The 22,437-nt window shown below is 31.4% G+C and overlaps 1 protein-coding gene across 1 annotated transcript in view; it reads left to right on the forward strand.

The window, feature by feature from the left end:
- LOC107436813 (sodium/potassium/calcium exchanger 3) overlaps positions 1-22,437 on the forward strand; it is a gene marked incomplete in the record, with an annotated part of 191,248 nt that overhangs the window by 103,951 nt on the left and 64,860 nt on the right. Inside the window, 2 exon segments of the mRNA XM_071185125.1 lie at positions 1,307-1,903; positions 16,728-16,879. Coding sequence (XP_071041226.1) covers positions 1,307-1,903; positions 16,728-16,879 — 749 coding nt within the window.

Genomic DNA, 22,437 nt, shown 5'->3' on the forward strand with positions numbered 1-22,437 from the left:
TTAAACATGTTTGTTTGTTTTCCAGACTGAATAAAAACGAATTTTAATAGTACAAAAACAAAATCAAAATTATGGCTAACAAATCAATTTTGATATTATAATTTAGTGTAATAATGTATATTAAAATCAGTTTAATGCTACTCAACAGAAAATTTCAACAACTGCATCTGATGCATATCATCCCAACAGTGTTACATCACAGTTTAAAAACATCTTTTTTTAGACAGTAACACTGACCATCAAATGAAACGATCATCAACGGAATGAAATATGTCAGGTTACTATTACTAAATATTTACCAGTTTATTGTACGTATGGCGGGAAAAAAACACAAATGTCAGTGTAAGATTATCATACATTTTCTTATTCGCTTCAAAATAATAACACTGACTATCAACTATTGAGCAAAAGTTTGCAGGTTACAGTATAAACAACAGTTTTCATACGGATTATCAATACAATTAGACTATTTATTTTAAAAATGAAATAAGCAATTACAAATGTTTTTATGTTTACATCAAAATAATAACAATGAACTTTGAGAGCAAGAGTCTGTAGGCTGTATAGTATATGTTGCAGTTTCCATGTGGATTATCACTACCATCTGTGTATTGTAAGAATTGCATAAACATTGTCTAAGTCTCAGCACAGTTACCAAATTTTTTTTGTCCACATCTATAAAATAACCCTGATCTACGGCGGATAAGCAAAAGTCTGCAGACTATATAGTTTGGGTAACAGTTATCATACAAATTATTACCGAATTGTAAGCTCTTTATCTTAGTATAAATAGTTTTTCTTAAAAATTATAAGCTAATTCGTAAAATGAAGAAAAAAAGCACTTTTGAAAATTTGCCAGTAAATGCGATTATCAACAGAAAAAATAAATTTTATAAAGTTCCAATTTAATATTTCATACAAGATAAGCGGTTCTTGACATTTACTTATGAATCATCAGTCAATAATTTAAAAACTCTAATTTTATGGCATACTAGCCGATTTCTGCGCCAAATGAGAAATTTTGGTATATTGAAATGATAAGTCCTTTATTATACTGGATTATTCATAATTCTCTCCAGCGTTTCGAAGCATTATAACATATGAGAACATATGAAATTATTCCGAAAGTATTCAAGTTTTAATTTAAGCAGTTACCGGTAGATGGCAGTAGCATGTACCACTGATGCCAGCTGTAATAAAGAAAAATGGGTTTACAGGCTGAGGGAATTATGAATAACCCTGTATTTCATACATTTGTAGCATAATCATCGAACATGCAAATTTAACATTATTTTCTTATTTACAGATCAAAGATCAAATCAAAAAGAAGCGGAAACGAGCTTAAAACGGAGAAGATTGTTAAGATTTGCACGTTTGGATGAAAATGGAGAAGGCTTAACTTATTCATCAAATGGCAGTATAGATCCCGAAGTAGCAATCCACGAATTTACTGATAACTTAGATGAAGATGAAGATATGAGACATGCTGAGCCAACCGATTCTACCGAGAAAGCAGATTCCAACCCTAATGAAAAGGAGAAGTCTGGAAAAGACGTTCTCAATATTCTCCCAGAACACACAAATCTAGAGAAATCGACAACTACCGAAAAACCCTCAAGCAAATCTAAGCACCAAGAGACTACGGATTCTCCCGAAAAGGATACGAAATCAGGAAAAGATTCTGAGTCCAACACGGAAGTTGATAAGTCTCCTGGTGAGAAGGAAGTTGAAAACGAACAGCCTAATCCGGGTACATCAACAAGATTGCAAAAAGGTAACCCCAATTTATTGCATAAATTACACAAGGGTCAACTTGTACCACGTCCTCTACCAACTTCAACTAAAGAACCTAATATAAGTGAAGCCACGGCTGTTCCATTTGAAGAAGAATGCACACCACCAGGTGAGTAGAAAAGTTTTTTAAAATTCTTTTTATAAGATTCTATCTAAATTTGCATGTTAAAGCTTTTGCTGCACTGTTGCAAATACGCAGAGTGTCCAACAGAGGATTGATCGATTTGAAAAATATAAATCTCATTATCAAACAGTCAGTCCATTGTGAAAGCTTTAAACATTTATGCAGAAATTTTATAATGTAATTACAAAAGTTACCAATTGATGGCGCTGTACGCTGTATAAAGTTCTTAGAAAGATTACAAATGCATATAATCTTACTTGCGATTTTCTACTACCAATCAATCGAAAAATAGTTTAAATCTCCTAACCCAGCACAATAACAACATTAGAATTGATTGTTCTTGTCAACGGTGGTTTGCGGCGCTATCTGTTGGAAACTTTTGTAACTAAATTTTTAAGTTTTTGTATAGAATTTTTTCAGCTTTGACAATAAACATACTGTTTGTTTCATTCCTTAATCACCTTTTGTTTCCGAGATTTTAAATTTGAAATAAGCCAGCCTTCCTGCGTATAGTGCGCAAAATAGGAAACGGACCACCTTTAATCATTTTTGATCTAATGATCGAATCTTTACGTTCTAGGACTCACTGGTTCAAGGGGTGACATAAGATGCTACTTAATTAGTGCAGATGATATTTTAAGTTACGAATTCAGAAACAAAAACTTACTTTCTCTGAATAAGCAAACCTTTTTTTCAACAGATTTGGATATTTGATCTCCAAAATATAAGGGGTTGCCGCAATCTTGGAAAAATGGTCCCAATAGTTTGATCAGTACACCGGTTCAAAGTTTGGACCACTTAATGTTAGTTTTACTTTTTGCGCATTTCGCCATATCGCGAGAACGTTTTATGCAAATTTAAAAAAAATTGCACAAGATTGTAAAATTCAGTTTTCCAAAGATAATTTGTTAAAAAAAATAAGTGTTAGTAAATTTTAATAATTTTTTATTATTTAATTTAATAATAGTGGGAAAAAATTTGAATGATGAGGTATACAATTTTGCATCATTTTTAAGAATGCAAATTTGTATGCCGAAATACAAAACTTGAGCATAATCGATCGAATAGTACCTAAGAAATCGAATTTTAAAAATACAACTTTTTTGAAATTCGATTCTCCATGAACTGTTCGACCACTTACGCTCAAATGTAAATCTACCATGTAAAATTGCCTTCTTCAAAAATATATAAAAAATTGTATACCTTACAACTCAGAATTTTTCCCGACTATTATAAAATTAAATAATAAATATTTACTAAATGCTGTGTTTTGCATGAAATCACCTTTAGATAAACGAAATTTTAAATTCCGTGCAAAATTTTTTCAATTCGCTTAAAAAGTTCTCGAGATATGGCGAGATACACAAAAAGTAAAATTAACATTAAGAGGTCAAAATTTTAGACAGCTCTCCTGACCAAACTATTAGGACCATATTTCCCAGGTTGCGGCTACCCCCCATATTTTGGGGGTCAGAAATCTGAATCCTTCGAAAAAAATGTATGTTTATTCAGATAAAGTACGTTTTTGAGTCTCATTTTTTAATTTAAAATATCGTCTGCACTAAATAATTAGCATATTTGAATTCACCTCTTCAAACAATTAAGATCGAGTCCTAGTACGTGAAGATCCGATCATTAGACCGAAAGTTATTTAATGAGGTCCATTTTCTTTAACGCACTGTACATGTGTAACGCAAATATATTAATTGAAACAATAGCGATATTTTAATCGATTTTATTGCGATCGACTTTAAAGCTGTTATTTAAGGTCTCTGTTGTCACACGGTATATTAGTGATATTTAAGTAATCGATTTTAAGGCTGTTTTTCAAGAGATCTGTCATCACATGACATATCTGAGATATTTATTATATATTAGTGATATATGTGATCGACTTTAAGGTTATTTTTCAAGGGTTTAGTCATCACATGACATATTGGTGATATTTATGCTAACGACTATAAGGCTGCTATTCAAGAGCTCTGTCATCACATGACATATTAGTGATATTTGATGGTAAAGTTTGCTTTCTAAAAACTGGCTGAATAAAAAATTGAGTTGAGATTGATTAGCATGTAATTCATTTAAGAAATTATTTATAAGAACTATTTAAATAAAAATATGTAGTTTTTGATTATTTTATTTTTTTGTGCTTGTCTGCTTTATAAAAAATACTCAGCATAATTTCAAAAAGAGATACTATAATAATTTATAAATACATGCTAAAACTCCCATAGCATAGCAAAGCAGCAAACTATACTGCCTAGAGAGATTAATTTATTTCCTTATAAATAATGTAATTTGATATGCTAAAGAATATTTTAATTAGTATTTGGTATTAATATAATCTTGTTCTGTTTAATATAATTTATTAGTTTATTATTCGTTTGATACTTTCCTAACAAAATTAATTACATTGGTTATTTGTTTTTTTTAAAGAAAAAAATCTTTTCTCCGAAAAAGATTAAAGAGAAAGAAAGAAAAGGGGAAAAAATAGAGGAAATTTCTTTATTCCGTTAAGAGGATTACTGTATTCTAGCGAAACGCCAAGATTTGATTGAATTTAAATTTTTAATGTGTCTAGGTTTTTCTTTGTTTAGCTCAAAGAATTTTTTCTTCCATAAAAGAAACGTATAAACCCTCAATAATGTGATATAGTTACAGGAATATAAAATATTTCAATGCATATTTTACGATATATTTAATAGGATTTTTTTTAACTTTCTGAAAAATTACACATGTAAATTAAGTAGAGTTCTATTTTATTTTTTGTTTTCGTGAATATTTTTCCGAACTTCGCTACGCCTTATGTTTCTGTAGTTAGCTGAAACAGTAATTGTTTAAAATAGAAAAGTATATTAATGAAAATATAGGAGTTAATTAAACTATTAACTGGTTTATCAACTAACTGGAGTTGACTTTCGGTGCATTTTACATTACTTTATAAAAGTGGAACAGTCGGCACTTTAAGTGTGTTTTATATTATAGCCTACATGCGTGTGACATAAGTTTCGTAAAAAGTATCAAACCCTCATTCTACACCTATTCTCCACTCTACAGATATGATTCTTGGAAGAGTCATATCTGTAGAATGAAGAGTCATAAGAATTGAAGTCATTAGAATGAAAATAGAGTCATAAGAATTGAAGAGTCATTAGAATGAAAATAGAGTCATATGAATTGAAGAGTCATTAGAATGAAAATAGAGTCATAAGAATTGAAGAGTCATAAGATTCTGAGATTCTACAGATATGATTCCTAGAAGGAGAGGACATGACTGGGGGAAAATTTACTTCGGGGTACTTGTAAAATAACTTTAGGGTTTTGTTTATCACAAAAGACATACAGTTTAACAGCCGATATCGAGAAAATAGCTTTTAAAAATTGAAGCATAATTTACTGATATATTCCAGTTAATTTTTACTCTGGGGAGTGACGTAGACTGTAAGTAGTATTGTATTTAACTGCCGCTCACACGTTTGGCGTTTGATACTCTCTGGGAACTTCTTTCACTTTTCTTTTTAAATGAATCTTCTGATCAGGAATAGTACTGATAAAAAACTTAAATATTTTAATTGATTTTTCAATTGAGCCGTGATTGCCCACAATGCGGTGAACCGGTTTCGAATCCCAGCGACAACTGGTTGATACGAATTCTGCACCATGCTCGCACCGATCACAGTGCTGACGTAAAATATCCTCAGTGATAGACGAATCATGGGTTAGTTCTCTTGCCGTTCGGATAAACGTGAGAGTTTTCAGTGGTTTTCTTCTCCATGTAACGCAACTGCGATTTTATTTCATCAAAAAGTCCACCACGAAGACAAATTTCTCTCCCAATACTTGATGCAGGAGTTCTTTTGTCTTCTGGATTGGGTTCAAATTTAAAAGGCTACGGCGTTAAATATTAGTAGTCGTAAACCTTAAATTGGGTCTGCTGTTCAACGACGGTTTTAAAATAAAATAAAATTCAGTACTTTTTGTAATAATTAGATGGTATTCCATGTTTAAATTACAGTCATAATTCCATATTCTAATTATAAAATAATAAGGTACGTAGTGTAGAAGCAGATATAGGGGAATGTTGCTTTTAATGGAGCGATTAATTTTGGCTATTAATTTTGGATGGCTGGGAGAATAGAATCCAAACACCAGACAGCGCTAAGCATATACTTTACCCTTTATATTGTGTTATAATAATAACTTCATATATTCTAAAACTACAATCTTCCATCAAGTTTGAAACCGGGATAATCCTTTAACATCAGACAGCTGAGTGAGGAGGATTTTACGTCATAATAAATAACAAATTTGCTATCTTAAGGTGGCAACCCCATTTGAACTTTAGTGTGAAAACAAGAACTCAAAAAATGGGTATGGATTATTATACTGTCTTGACTTTTATTGTGCTGTCTAATAACCGAGTTAAACTTTGACAATCTAGGCAGCTGTGCCATTGGCAGGGAATGAATTATAACTAACGTATGGATAGTGTTTGAATTTTAAGATTCATGTTGCTTTTTTTTAAATCTCAGAATTGTCTCGCCGGCTAGGTCATATCTATATATAGCATAATCCTGCTATTTTAAGGTGTGAACTCCCTTAATGTATTCCACAAATATAGAGAGTGTTATCGTGAATTTCCCAAGTGGTGCTTTCCACCTCGGCGCAGTTTCAATAATTTTGAAGAAATGAAATCAGGAAGAAAACGGTTATAATCTCTATCAAATGTGTAACTACTTTATAAGTTTAAAAAATTTTAAGACACTATAATGCTACCAAAGAGACTACGAAGTACCAGTAGATCATCCGTGTTTTATCACTAAGTTTAAGTACTAAATCAAGGATGAGTTACCTAATTTGGTGAATTACGGAATCAAGTAAAAAAAAAAGTAAGACTTTTACTTTTTTCTACTTTGGATTTCACTTTTAACATAGCTTAAATACATTCCAAATTTTGGGTCAAAACGCTCCCTGACACCTTAGTTTCAAAAATAACAGTAGGGGAGACTGGGGTCAATTGTAACAGGATACGATTGTAACAGAGCAAAAATTTCGAGTGTCGGGTTCTAGATTTGGTTCCCAGGTGACGCACAAAGTGTATTTAATAAATATGGCCTTAANAAACAGTAATTGTTTAAAATAGAAAAGTATATTAATGAAAATATAGGAGTTAATTAAACTATTAACTGGTTTATCAACTAACTGGAGTTGACTTTCGGTGCATTTTACATTACTTTATAAAAGTGGAACAGTCGGCACTTTAAGTGTGTTTTATATTATAGCCTACATGCGTGTGACATAAGTTTCGTAAAAAGTATCAAACCCTCATTCTACACCTATTCTCCACTCTACAGATATGATTCTTGGAAGAGTCATATCTGTAGAATGAAGAGTCATAAGAATTGAAGTCATTAGAATGAAAATAGAGTCATAAGAATTGAAGAGTCATTAGAATGAAAATAGAGTCATAAGAATAAAGAGTCATTAGAATGAAAATAGAGTCATAAGAATAAAGAGTCATAAGATTCTGAGATTCTACAGATATGATTCTTAGAAGGGGAGGACATGACTTGGGGAAAATTTACTTCGGGCTACTTGTAAAATAACTTTAGGGTTTTGTTTATCACAAAAGACATACAGTCTAACAGCCGATATCGAGAAAATAGCTTTTGAAAATTGAAACCTAATTCACTCATATATTCCAGTTAATTTTTACTCTGGGGAGTGACGCAGACTCTAAGTAGTATCGTATTTAACTGCCGCTCACACGTTTTGCTTTTGCTTCTCTCTGGCTGCTTCTTTCACAATTTTTTTTTAAATGAATCTTCTGATCAGGAATAGTACTGATGAAAAACTTAAATATTTCAATTGATTTTTCAATTCATTAATTTTGAGCCGTGCTGGCCCACAATGCGGTGAACCGGTTTCGAATCCCAGCGGCAACTGGTTGATTTGAATTCCGCACCATGTTTGCACCGACCACAGTGCTGACGTAAAATATCCTCAGTGGTAGACGAATCATGGGTTAGAGTTCTCTTGCCGTCAGGCTAAACGTAGCAGTTTTCCCTGGTTTTTCTCACCGTGTAACGCAACTGCGGACTGGTTTCATCAAAAAATCCTCCACGAAGACAAATTTCTCTCCCATACTTGATGCAGGAGTTCCCTTGTCTTCTGGATTGGGTTCAAATTGAAAAGGCTACGGAGTTAAATTTTAGTAGTCGTAAACCCTAAATTGGGTCTGCTGTTCAACTACGGTTATAAAATAAAATAAAATTCATTAATTTTTGTAATAATTAGATGGTATTCCACGTTTAAATTACAGTCATAATTCCATATTCTAATTATAAAATGATATGGTACGTAGTGTAAAAACAGAGATAGGGGAACGTTGCTTCTAATGGACCGATTAATTTGCAATTAATTTTGGATGGCTGCGTGAATAGAACCCGAACACAGGGAGCTCTAAGCAAGTACTTTGCCTTTTATATTGTCTTATAATAATTACTTCATTAATATTTACTAAAATTACAATCTTCCTTCAAGTTCGAAATCACGACTATCCGTTAACATCAGAGACTGGAGTGGACAAGATTTTACGTCATAATAAATAACAAATTTGCTATTTTAAGGTGGCAACCCCTTTTAAATTTTAGTCATAAAAGTAGAACTCAAAAAATGGTTATGGATTATTATATTGTCTTGACTTTTATTGTGCTGTCTAATAACCGAGTTAAACCTTGACAATCTAGGCAGCTGTGCCGTTGGCAGGAATAAATCATAACTAACTTATGGATAGTGTTTAAATTTTAAGATTTATGTTACTTTTTTGTCTCAGAATTGCCTGGCCAGCTAGGACATATCTATGTATAGCATAGTCCTGCTATTTTAAGGTGTGAACGTGCCACAATTATAGAGAGTGTTATCGTGAATTTCCCAAGTGGTGCGTTCCACTTCTAAGCAGTTTCAATAATTCTGAAGAAATGAAATCAGAAAGAAAATAATTTCTAGTAGGGTTATAATCTCTATCAAATGTGTAACTACTTTATAAGTTTAAAAAATTGTAAGACACTACAATGCTACCACAGAGGATCAAGGATGAGTTACCTTATTTGGTGAATTACGGAATCAAGTAAAGAAAAAGTTACTTTTTTTCTACTTTAGATTTTACTTTTAACATAGTTTAAATACGTTCCAAATTTTGGGTCAAAAAGCTCCCTGACACCTTAGTTTCAAAAATAACAGTTAAAGTAACACTTACCGTTCTCAACATTATAACTACAATTGGTGGCTGATAATATAATGTAACATAGAGAACACTCTAAAATTGTACTTTTTCACGTGTCTAGTACAATTTTATGACATAAAACCTCTACTTCTGAATTCTGCCACCAGATGGCACTAGGTGACGTGCCTATCATTGTTTTCATATAGCCACTCTATTACACCTAGATAGTATTTTGTGTTTATAGGTTTCATTCTCCTATCTAAAAATAAAGGAGTCTGGAATTTTCTTTGTCTTTATTAGAGCATACACATACGCAACTTAGAGAACTCTCTAATGTTGAACTTTTTCACGTGTCTAGTAGAATTTAATGAGATAAAAACTCTACTTCTGAATTCTGCAGATAGGTGGCACTAGGTGATGCGTCTATCATTGTTGTTCATATAGCCTATTCTATTACACCTAGATGGTATTTCATGTTTATAGATTTTATTCTCCTATCTAAAAATAAGGGAGCTTGGAATTTTCATTGTCTTTATTGCATTAAACTCAAGGATTATAGAACATATTGCATATTTTATAAGCAATAGCACAATATTTTTTAAATATAAAGAAGAGACGCTTTTGGATAAATTTCTTTCACGCCTTTTGCTTTTACCATTTCTCCCAAAAGAAATCAATTTAGAAGTTGAATAACGACCGGATTTGAAGAAAATATATGCCCATTGAAAGAAGGATGGCAAAAACGAGAAAGCTGTTTTCAGAGGAAGACTAATCGTGTTAAGGTCTGGAACATTCGATGCCTCTCACGTTTGGCCTTTCAGCTAACGGGTATAATAAAATACCCGATGCGGCATTTGCGAATAAACCTTCTTTCCACACTAACTGTGTACTCGAAATTTCCTATGCTTCGAATTTTAAAGATTGCACGCATTATAGGTTTTACGTGACACAATAAGGAACGACGGATTAAAGAGATTGCGTTTATTTCATATTTTAAAGGTTTCAGAAATTTCTCTGTTTTTCTTTCTTATTTGCTCTATAAATTATTTGCATTCTTTAAAAAATAAAGTTAATTTATCTTGCTTAAGATGTTTATGGTATTTTATCGAATCGATTACAATAAGTATTATTGCAAAGTTATATTATATATACACATTATAATACTTTACGAAGTTTACATTCATCATTAATGTATTATGAAGTTGTTGATGGAGTTTGAGTCGTGATTTGAGTTTTGAATAGATGAAAGAATATAAACTTTTCATTTTTATCGATACGAGGGTTATTTAAGTAAGGGCCGTTTGTACACTAATAGGAGTGCTTGAGTGCTTTTGTACGCTAATAGGAGTGCTTGAGTCGTGTCTCGGCATTCCTTTTTATTTTACTTTACAACCGTCGCCGAGNGTAGTCTCTACTGGGGACATGAAAATGACTGTTTTTGTGAGAATGACCCATATACACATTATAATACTTTAAGAAGTTTACATTCATCATTAATGTATTATGAAGTTGTTGATGGAGTTTGAGTTGTGATTTGAGTTTTGAATAGATGAAAGAGTATAAACTTTTCATTTTTATCTATACGAGGGTTGTTTAAGTAAGGGCCGTTTGTACACTAATAGGAGTGCTTGAGTGCTTTTGTACACTAATAGGAGTGCTTGAGTCGTGTCTCGGCATTCCTTTTTATTTTACTTTACAACCGTCGCCGAGCAGTCGACCCAATTTTGTGGGTTTACGACTCCGTAGCCCTGTAGTTTTGAACGCAATCCAGAAGACAAGGGGATTCCTGGATCGAGTTTTCCTGGATCGATCCCCGATTGTGGCAACCCCCTATATTTTGAAAGTCATAAATCTGAATCCGTCGAAAAAAAGGCATGTTACTTCAGAGAAAGTACGTTTTCGAGTTTGATTTCATCACTCAAAATATGGTACGCACTAATTAGTTAGCATATTTAAGGTCAGCCCATCGAATCCTTAAGATTGAGTCCTAGAAATAGAAGATCCTATTTTTAGATCAAAAGTTATTCTGGGCGGTCCGTTTTTTTATTTTGCGCCCTATATCACACAAAAGGAAAGCGTGTAATTGATGAGATGTGCTATTAAATAAATGTCTTTTAATTTTTTTGTATGGATTTAAGTTTAAAATTCTTACAAAATAAATAAAATAAATGGTACAACTAATGATAAAAATTTAAGCACTGTACGAAAGATAGCTAGGTACGTTTATTCAAAATTAGGAGAGAAATTAAGAAAATATGGTTTCTGGTCCAAAAGGCTTGTAAATAAAAGTCAGCTCATATTGTCACTGGTCCGGTTATATGCTACTATTTGATAATTTTCTTAAAAAGAAATTATACAAAAAAATGTAATAAGAGAATGTATAATGTTCACAATTATGATGAAATATGCTATTTTGTAAGTACAACACAGACCGAAACACGAAGGCAAAAATCAAAACTTTAAAATAAGGACTACTCATCAATGATTATCAGTGGTCATGATAAAGTTTTGTTAACAACGGACTACCATTAATTTCGCGTCCTAAATTTAAAATTGTTACCAAAAAAACACAAAAGATGGGAAATAAAACACCCTGCAAGTATTAGAATTCGAAGTTTTCCTTCTCATCATTCTATAGAACTTCCTCTAATGCGCTTACACTGTTTTTCAATTCTTAGTCTTCAATTAACTTAAGACTATTTTGTGAAACATTACTGAAGGATCTATACGCACTTATTGATAATAAGTTCCAACTTTCTCCTATTTGTGCGTTATATGTCAAAACAACGGCCACGATTTTCTGTTATAAACAGATTAGAGATGCATTAAAAGAAAACCATCTTTTTCGCTTTATCGCGTGATTTGATTATCTATGCATCCGTCGTAGAGGATGTATTCTTAACAGATGATTAATCATTACTAAGTGGTTTCAAGTATTATGATGGGATTTGGATTTCCTCTGCACTGCCATTTCTTTTTGCATAAAGTAATATTAAATAAATGAGAGCATAAAATTTGAAGATATGCCTGAGGAATTTGGAGTCTTAAAATATATTTACTGTTATTAAAATATTCAAACAAAGTTTATGCTAATTATTCGGATTTTATAAATAATAAAGGGATACCCAAATAGCATACAACCTTATAGCAAGCGTTGTATTTTTTTTTATTTTCGTGGTATAGGAAAGTTGACTATTCTTATTTTTTAAAACTTAGTAAATCTTGTTTTTGCCTTTTCTTTCATTCGAGCTTTACTTGTGCATTTCTAACTTTGTTTTTATTTTGTTTGTTTTAAAATTTCAAGGAACAGGTCAACATTCAATTTTAAGATGTTAAATAAAGTATATTAAAGCCTGAGCGAATAAACATAGTTTTAGTCATGTCCATAAAATCTAGAATAAACCTTGAGAATGTGAATTTATCTTTGGTTTTAGAACGCTTTTTACTCTTGATTTGCGAATGATGGTTCATCGTCGATTTCAGAAGGTTTTTCCAGCCTTGTTTTGCAACGGGAGTTTCAATCTCGGTATAAAAGGGCTGTTTATACAAATTGGTGGCCAGAAATTTTGCTTCTCTGCATGGTTTCAAATAGAATGAAATGGAAGTCTATGATAGAAGCCCTATGCTCCAATTCGGAGAAAGCGAACTAGCATAGTTAAATTTAACATTGTTTCCAGCATGTATGGTTTATTTAATAATAATTTATGAACCTTGTTGCTGACGTTAAAATCAAACTTACCCTGTTATCTAGGATATTATTCATAAGTCATTGATCAGCATTTTAAAAAGCTATACTCGCTTCAAGGGTGAGTGGTACGATACCAGTCCTCGCTAAACTATTCTACCGTAAAGTGCTCGACTTTACGCTCAGTTGTTGGGCTACCAAAGCAGGGGAGCCGTCCCCTCTGTAGAGGATCAAAATTGCGATGGCATGTCTTCGGATCATCCTCAGGGATGTTTCCCAGGCCGCCTCCAATAGCCCATTGTGCTACTCTAGTGCGACGTAAATAAAGTGCCTACCGACCATGATAGGCAAAGGAATATAAAAAGCAATTATAAATAAATTAGAGCAAAAATCTACTCATTTGTTGCTCATCAAAAATTATATCGTTCACTTCAATCTAATTTGACATTTTTCAAACGACCAATTTAAAATGTTATAAACCAAAGTAAAAAAGAAAATGCTATTCGAATATTGCTCAAAATTTTTTCTTTTGCTATGCTTAATATCGGAATTTCAGTTTTAATCTGCAACACAATAAAGAAATTCTACATTTTATCTGCAGAATGTGTGGTTAAATATTTGCATTCAAATGTTACATTTGGTAAGTTTGACAGCTATGAAAGACAATGTCTAATACTACAGTAATAAATAAACGGAAGATCAATAGTTCAAACTTGTTAATAAAAATTTATTAGTTTGGTTGTTATGCTTTTAGGTGTCAGCATAGTAGCTTGATTTTTTGAAAACATTTCTAAAATTTTATTATTTTACAACTCCATTTTCAAAAATATTCCAAACGACCGTTTAAAGTCGGCAGTGGAAAAATCGTTCTAAAACGACGGCACAAGTTAACAATAGAAGAATCTTCCCAGTACAACAGTACAATTCGGCAAAAGTAGAATCTTTTTATAAAGCTGTAGGTGTGGACAATGGTAGACAGTCTTTTCAAGTAACCGTACAAACTCGCAGTAGTAGAATATTTTCGAACTACCGTACATGCCAGCAAGAATGAAATCTTCCCAAATGACCATTAAAGTTTGCTTTTATGCAACTGACTAGGAGTTTTACGACAGTAAGTGCCATGATGTGTTTAAATTTAGAGTGTCTTAGAGATCAATATATGTTCGAACGCAAGCTAACAGCAAACATAGCTCTAAAAATCGTTATTTAGGAAACAGTGTTGCAATTACATCACTGTGAGGGGATTAATTTGTGAAAAAACGAAGACTATTTAATAAAACTAATCGACTCTCCAAACTAAATAAAGATTCACTTATGCCAAAAAAACATAACTATGGCAACGAATTAAGAAATGATTTGTCATTAATAATCCTAGAAATAATTATCGGATATATTCAAGGGAGAAAAAAAACTCAACCGCTCACGAAATCAGAAGATTTTCAAAAATTATTTTGCAAACAGTCGGTAGTAGAACAGTTGGAATTTCGCGTGATAAACGTCATCATTTGAGAGATCGATTTGCCTTTTGAAGACGGTCGAATATATTTCTGCCGAATCGACTGAAAATCCTACGAGCATCACGTGGGGCGTGAAATTGGGTGGTGCTTCACTGAATGAAAGGAAGAGGAACCATCAAATTTTCCAACCTTTTCCACGTTGATGAGGCGTCACTAATTCTTCCGTTGTAAAAATTCTTGAACAGCAAAATAGAAATGAATGGGAATTTCTGGATTCAGTTTCTATTTTAATCTTTTGTACGAGGTATCTTATAAACGATGAATTTATAAAATGTCAAAAAGTAAATTCAGTTTTTTCAGCAGGTTATTCAGGGTTTTTTTGTTTTTGTGGAACTATGATTTAAAATTTATGGGAGATAAAGCATTTGTGTCGCTTCATGAATAAAATCTATTGATCGAAAGAAAGTTACCGAGTTAAATTTAACCATAAAATTTAAACCATAATTTTAGAAAAAAATCTGAACCATAGTTCTATGAATTATTCAAAGATTGTCATTTCAGTATTTTTTTTCCTTCAGTGGGCAGAAAAATCGCATGATATAATATTTTTTAACCGTAGGAAATCAAGATATCTTTGGCTGTCTTCAGCCTAAAATTAAAAAAAAAAAAAAAAAAAAGAATTGAATAGTACCAGTACATTACTTATCTGTTTAGAAAATACATTTACTCTTAATACCCAGATTTCTTTTTTATTTTAAGGTAAAGCAATATTTTTAGCAATTTTTGTATCCGCAATATTTTTGTATGATTTTTTACTTAAAATTTTTTCTCTGGTGAGTTTAAGAATTTTAGAAAGATTCGACAAGCACATCGCCAAATTAAATCAAAAATTTTTTGACAATGCTCTAAAATGCGATACTTTAAGGATGTTTTTCAGAACCTAGAAGAAGACAAATACATCAGACCCTTCGTGGCACACTTTCCTAGTAATATGTCGTAATCAAGACTTCAAATTTATATATTAAATTCATAAATTTTTACATCCAACTTTAAAAACTTAGCAAAATGAATAACGATATCCTCCTCTATCCCATTTGAAATTTTTTTCTTATGTAATTTATATTCCTCACTGGCTGTTATCGATACCATTTCCATTAGATAAGTGGTATTCAGAATTTGAATTTCCTTATAATTATAAATTAAATTCTTTTGTTATATTGTAAACTAAGACTTAGTATTCTACAATTGATGATCAAGCTATTTATTTACCGCTTCATTAGGACTAAATAGTAAATAAGTAACATTTACTTTTTTGATATATTTTATGTATAACTGTGTCAGGTCAACATATGAAGTTAAAACAAGAAAACGAAGTTGGTCATATAAAAAAAAAAAAAATTTGCTTGCAACACTGATATAATTTGGTGAACGAATGTCTTGTTTCGCTTTATTAAAATAAAAATATGTCATAATTGAGTGACCAGTCTTCACCTTTCTGAAAAAAAAGTTTACGAGAGTTAAACAAAGGTTTTGGAGGTCAATACTTATTTTCTGTATATTACTGTGTAATTCTGTATATTATAACGCGTGGTGACATGAATTACCTGTCCGTTCTAACGATCTCTAACTACGCCTCATACTAACTCACCCTTGGGCATCTAGAGTTTAGAAGACGCTATATCGCGGGAGAAACTCTTCATCGCAAATCCCCTTTCATTTCCATAATTAATTTAAAATTTAAAGTATGAAAAAAGTGAGTTCAGACAAACCTAACTCAAATTAAGTCATGAAGTTTAACATACTGAAAAGAAATTTTCACAATATCAAAAAAAAAAAAAAAAAAATTATGAGAGGATAACTTAGGATTAAGCAACTAAGTTTTCTTCTCATAATGTGTTTGAATTTTGATGTTTTTGCATTTTTTTTCATTAACTGAAACTTCATGGCTTATTTTAGGCTTGAATGAACTCACTTTTTCTATATTTTAAATTTTAAATTAGTTATGGAAATGAAGCAGAATTTGAGATAAGTTAATCCCATTGTATAGCGTACTCTTTATACCTGCCGAAACTGCAAAAATAAATAAATTAATTAAAAATAATGCAATGAGTATTTGGTCTAGAGCCATCTCCATGGTTTTAAAGCTTCTGTTGTCTGAAGAAAATAAGTTGGTTTTATTAAGAATTCATTACGGTTAGTAAAATAATAGTAAAAAAGAGATAATAGAACTCATGGGGATATTGATATCCCCATGAGCATAGAACTTTCTTATTTTAATGTAGTTTATATCCACATGTTAAAAATGATTAGCTTATAACTCATTAGAACTCAAAATGGAGCATATAGCACATATTTTCATGATATATTCTTGAAAAGTCTAATTCAAACAAAAAACATATTTTTTTCTGGCAAATAACATGATCTACTCATTTCTTTCAGCTTATCACGAATTTCCTCCTGATCTTTTTACTCACAATCAAAGGGCTCACGGAGCTGTCATCGTGCATATATGTGTCATCGTGTACATGTTCTATGCAGTTGCCGTCGTCTGTGACGATTATTTCGTTGCCTCTCTGGAAGAATGTTGTGCGGTGAGTGGAATGCCTTATTTTCTTCATATCAAATAAATTCCTCTATATCTAGTGAAGTATGGGGTTCAAACTAGTCAAGGTTCCTCAAAAATGTCCAGATTGGAATAGCAAAAGGGAATCTGATACCACAGTTGGTGAAGTTTCTTTAAAAAAAAAATTTTTTTTTTACTTCGTGTCAAAATTATGCCTTGAACTACGCCAACTACACCAAAGTTGCGTTTATTATTGTTAAACTGATTCAATGCTTTAAATATGAAAATATAACTTAATTTTCAATTTATTAGCAAAATTTTCTACTTGAAATAACTTTGCAACGAAACGAGCATATTATTAAACAACAGGTTAAACTATTTTGCGCGTGTTTGTCTCTTTATTGTGCCTCTTTACGTGTTTGTCTCCCGTATTTGTCTTCTTTATTATTTAGTGTTTAGTCACTAAGGAAGGCTCTTGTTTAAATGAACCGAAACTGTAGTATGCATATCTCTGTGCATTCATTTATGCTTTTTTCGTGTTTCTGCTTGTTTTAGTCTACATTGGCCAATGTTTACTCTAACCTTTTTGAAATTTTAACACTTATTTGATTATTTCTTAGGACAACATAACAAAATGAATGACGACTATACTGCCTAGCAATGAAAGAAACAACGTAAGTGCGCAAAGAAAGATTTCGAGAAAAACTACTAAACACCTGTTTTTCTTACCATTTCAATGCAATAGATTCAAAATATTTTAAATTAGGAATTATTAGACAAATTAGGAGCGCGTCTTATTACAAATTAAAAATCAACGTAACTCACACATATTTCTCCTCTTTATGAGTTGCGCATGCGCTGCAGGTTATTTTTTGTGGGTTTTTCATTTATTTAGTTTCAAGATTTTTTAATATGTTTTTTGTATTTATTTCCATTATTTTTACTTGCTTTTTTAAATCATATTTTCAACATTTTTATCCTCAAGTTATCAAAAATAATTAAATAAAAATATAAAAGAGAATTATGGTTAAAAAAATTAAAGCATATCTTTACATGAAGTTACTTCATTACTGTTCAATTAAATCTTTCGATGTTTCAGATGATTTTAAATTGTTCCAAAATAATAACTGCAGTTCAGTAATCGAACTTCCAAAAAATATTTCGAAGTTATATTTTTTCCCCAACTGCGTGAAGAGTGTCTCGTGCAGGAAGNTGCATAACTCTGTACATTCATTTACGCTTTTTTCGTGTTTCTGCTTGTTTTAGTCTACATTGGCCAATGTTTACTCTAACCTTTTTGAAATTTTAACACTTATTTGATTATTTCTTAGGACAACATAACAAAATGAATGACGACTATACTGCCTAGCAATCAAAGAAACAACGTAAGTGCGCAAAGAAAGATTTCGAGAAAAACTACTTAACACCTGTTTTCTTACCATTTCAGTGCAATAGATTCAAAATATTTTAAATTAGGAGTTATTAGACAAATTAGGAGCGCGTATTATTACAAATTAAAAATCAACGTAACTCACACATATTTCTCCTCTTTATGAGTTGCGCCTGAGCAGCAGGTTGATATTTTTTTTTGCGTGTTTTTCATTTATTTAGTTTCAAGATTTTTTAATATGTTTCTTGTATTTATTTCCATTATTTTTATTTGCTTTTCTAATCATAGTTTTTACATTTTTATCCTCAAGTAATCAAAAATAATTATATAAAAATATGAAAGGGAATTATGGTTAAAAAAATTAAAGCATATCTTTACATAAAGTTACTTGATTACTGTTCAATTAAATCTTTTGATGTTTCAGAGGATTTTAAATTGTTTCAAAGTAATAACTGCAGTTCAGTAATCAAACTTCCAAAATATATTTTAAAGTTATATATTTTTTTCATCCGTGTGAAGAGTGTTTCGTGCAGGACGTTTTACTAGAGATTTATAATTTACTAATAACTATTTTAAGAACTCAACACCTGTTTAGTTGTCATCTTTGAGAGAATTCTTCGAAAATTTTAATCCTTCTCTGGAGCATCATCTTCACCATGTTATTCAAGTGTGATAAAATGTGGTTAAAATGAATAATCTAACAGAATTTATCATATTTACTGGTTATTATTATTAATTACATATGGAATTTGGTTCGTGCAATAATTTTCAACGCATTTGGCTAGAGTCTCTAATACTCATAATTTCCTGTGCAACCAGCCAGACAATTTTAGTTTCTTGATAGTGCAGATATACCGTGTCAATACCGGTCAATAGCCTTTAACTAAGAAAAAAAACATCAGGGCAGGGATATAACGGGCAGTGGCAATTAACCTTACGAAACAAGGTAAATTGGGCAATGACAACTTTGAGTAAACCGTTGTTGATAATAGCCGTTTTCTATACGCAAATATTTTCATTCATGTTTTTTAACGATATTAAAATTTATGAACTCAAGATTTCAAAAATTATCCATCATCAAGAGAAATGATGATACGATTGAATTTTTAAAGCTATTATTTTAAATTTAAACTTAGGTAAAAATTCATATTTTACGTAGTCATTATTTTTAACACTACATTATTTTTAACTCTATAATAAAGTTGGTCTTGTGTTGATCCTAAAGCTTAAATTGGTGTGTTAAAATAATTAGTACCTAAAAATAACCGTATTAAAAGTTTAATGTTATGAATAAAATATTATTAGTATTGTACCACATGGTACCCTACAAATATTTGTACAAAACTAAATTTAGTACCACGCGTGGTGGTCCAAAAATAATTAAAAAGTGGAAGTAAAAATTGCGAAAAAGTATTCTCTAGAAGTTAAAAATAATTAGAATAAAATTAGGTTAAGGCTGAAAATAAAAAAATGATAGACTAGCTGGAAAGGAGACAGACACAAAAATTTACTCAAAGATAATATTTAATCTTGAAGTCGACGTAGTAAAAAAATAAAATAAAATTGACATTATAGAATTAAGTGGTAGTTATTTACCAAAACAATATAAAAATTAAATTTGTGTCTAAAACACCAATATTCGGATTAACTCCGATCGTGAGTAAAAACTATATTTATCAATCTCACATGCCATTCCAACTCTCCATCGAAGCTGAAAAATAATCAAAGTAGGGGACCGAAGGCCCCCTCACCTTCATCTATCTCTTTACAACCACATCTGCCACTAAAAGAACCGGCCAGAACATTCTTTATAAACGTTGCCACTTTTTATCAGAAAGGTCAACCCATCTCTCCATCACCCAGGTGGTGTCCGTCTGTAGATGTCTCTGCATTCCTTCGTCTGGTGGTTGCATGGTGCACCCTGACCTAGATGTCTCTGCCTTCCCTTAGATGATAGGGTGTTAGAAGCATACATAAGTTGTGCTCGTTACATTAAAATTGTTCAATGGAGCTTGCAAGATTGATCAAATAAAAGGTGTTACAATTAAGTTGTAACACTCTACTTGGAAAATTTATTATTCCAACACATTGGCATATAAAAATTACGTTTGAGTTGAAGTTTCAATAAATTATGCCTAATTAATTACACTTACCAAACTACAATGCCAATTATTTATTTACCACTTAGAGTGATTAAGGTGCATAGTTGCAAGGCAATTACCAAAAACTTGCTTATTTTTAATAATATTCGGTTATTATTAATAAACATATTCGTAACATTAAAATAAAAAAAATCGGAACATCTAGTCGAACACGATGCTCTGTAATCTTGGTGAAGTTTTCGCAAAATTCTTTGATAGTATGAAATTATTTAATTCGCGATACGTTTGAAAAAATTATATTTCTCAGTAAAATCTACAGTTTTCAAATTAGCATGTGCTCAATAAGCACAAGATGCTAAAGCAGTGATGTGACAGATGGAAAAAAAATAACGTAAGTACAAGGGTTGCCAGGCTATTCTTTCCTACCGGCCAGTTACTTGCAATACAAAAATCATCTTAAGTCCATTTTTCTACTGCTACCCTTTCGGTGCTCTCGTTTAAAACGAAAAGCACATCTTTCTGACTTATTTTACTCGCACCAAAAGCTGGCGTACTTGGCATATAGGGTCATAAGAAACATCAACAAGGAAATGGTGCAGGTGACCAAGTAAGTTCTGATATCAGACACAAAAATTTTAATTTATGTCATTAAACATACCTTTTTATTCGAAGAATTATTGAGGATTTATGAGAATGTGGGATGGGACAGCGACAGTCTGAAAATGTGGTCGTACTTTCAAAGAAAGATGCCCGGTGGCTAAGTGGCAGCTCTTCGTGCTCCAATGCCACAAGTCCTGAGTTCGATCCTCGGGCCGGGCAGGGTTGATTCAGCCTTTCATCCCTTCTGTGGGTCGATAAATGAGTACCAAGCATGCTTGGGAACTAAACACTGGGAGTTCCGCTTTCGGCTGACCACCTAGCCGGAACATCTGATCCTGCACCCCAGAGCTCAAGGTCAAGAAAACCGAGATGGGCACAGTAGGCCTTGGCCCTATATGGGCTGTCGCGCCACTAATTTTAGTTTAGAGTTTACTTTTAAAGAAAGCAGTGAAATGTTTGAGACCCTGAATACTGTTTCTAGTAGTTGAATTTTTTTTACTAAATCTTCAAAATAATTGCACATATTGTGTTTCAAATTCCGATGAAGATTATCGCCATCATATTTATAAATACGAAAGATTTTCAATATAGGGAGTAGATAATTTAGAAACTCAATTTTGAAAGAGAAAATCATTAAGAATTCTGATTTCAAGGATCATATATCTAGCACAAGAGTTAAAAAAACGCAGCTAGATTATCCATGTGTCAACAGAAAATTTAAATAACAATAATTAAAATATTCAAGAAACTCAACTTTTCGCAATGAAATTTAGGTGCATTGAATTAAAATTTTGTGTAAATATTTATCTAAGATTTTTTTTAAATTCCAAAATCCGATCGATTGAGGAAATATTTATCTAAACTCTGAAAGATTATAGATCTACGCCCGAGTCTCTCATATTAGTAGCTCTAAAGATTAAATCTATTTAAAAAGTTATAAAAGTTATATTTTAAATTTCCAGTTTTTCTGTTTTGAGTAAAAAAAAACAGACATTGTGTTAATTATATATGTATATATATACCTACATTTTGATGACATTTCATTCTTTATTCTATTTTATCAACTTCATTCCATTTTTTCATGCGTAAATGGATTTGAAAAATAATAATAAATGATTAATAAACAATATACGAAATTTAAAATAAAAAACAGATTTATCTTTTTCCTCGTGTAACTAAGTCTAAAAAGTCAAACATACAACTTCAAATGAAAAAAAAAAGATATTTTTTTTACCAGAATGTGGAAAAGAAAATCACTATAAAAAATGTAGGGTAAAAAATATGTTAATTAGTAATAAAAAAACATCACNTTTGATGACATTTCATTCTTTATTCTATTTTATCAACTTCATTCCATTTTTTCATGCGTAAATGGATTTTAAAAATAATAATAAATGATAAATAAACAATATACAAAATTTAAAATAAAAAACAGATTTATCTTTTTCCTCATGTAACTAGTTTTAAAAGTCTAAAATACAACTTCTAATGAAA

Source organism: Parasteatoda tepidariorum, chromosome 9 (assembly GCF_043381705.1).
Source record: "Parasteatoda tepidariorum isolate YZ-2023 chromosome 9, CAS_Ptep_4.0, whole genome shotgun sequence".
NCBI classification, from domain to species: Eukaryota; Metazoa; Arthropoda; class Arachnida; order Araneae; family Theridiidae; genus Parasteatoda; species Parasteatoda tepidariorum.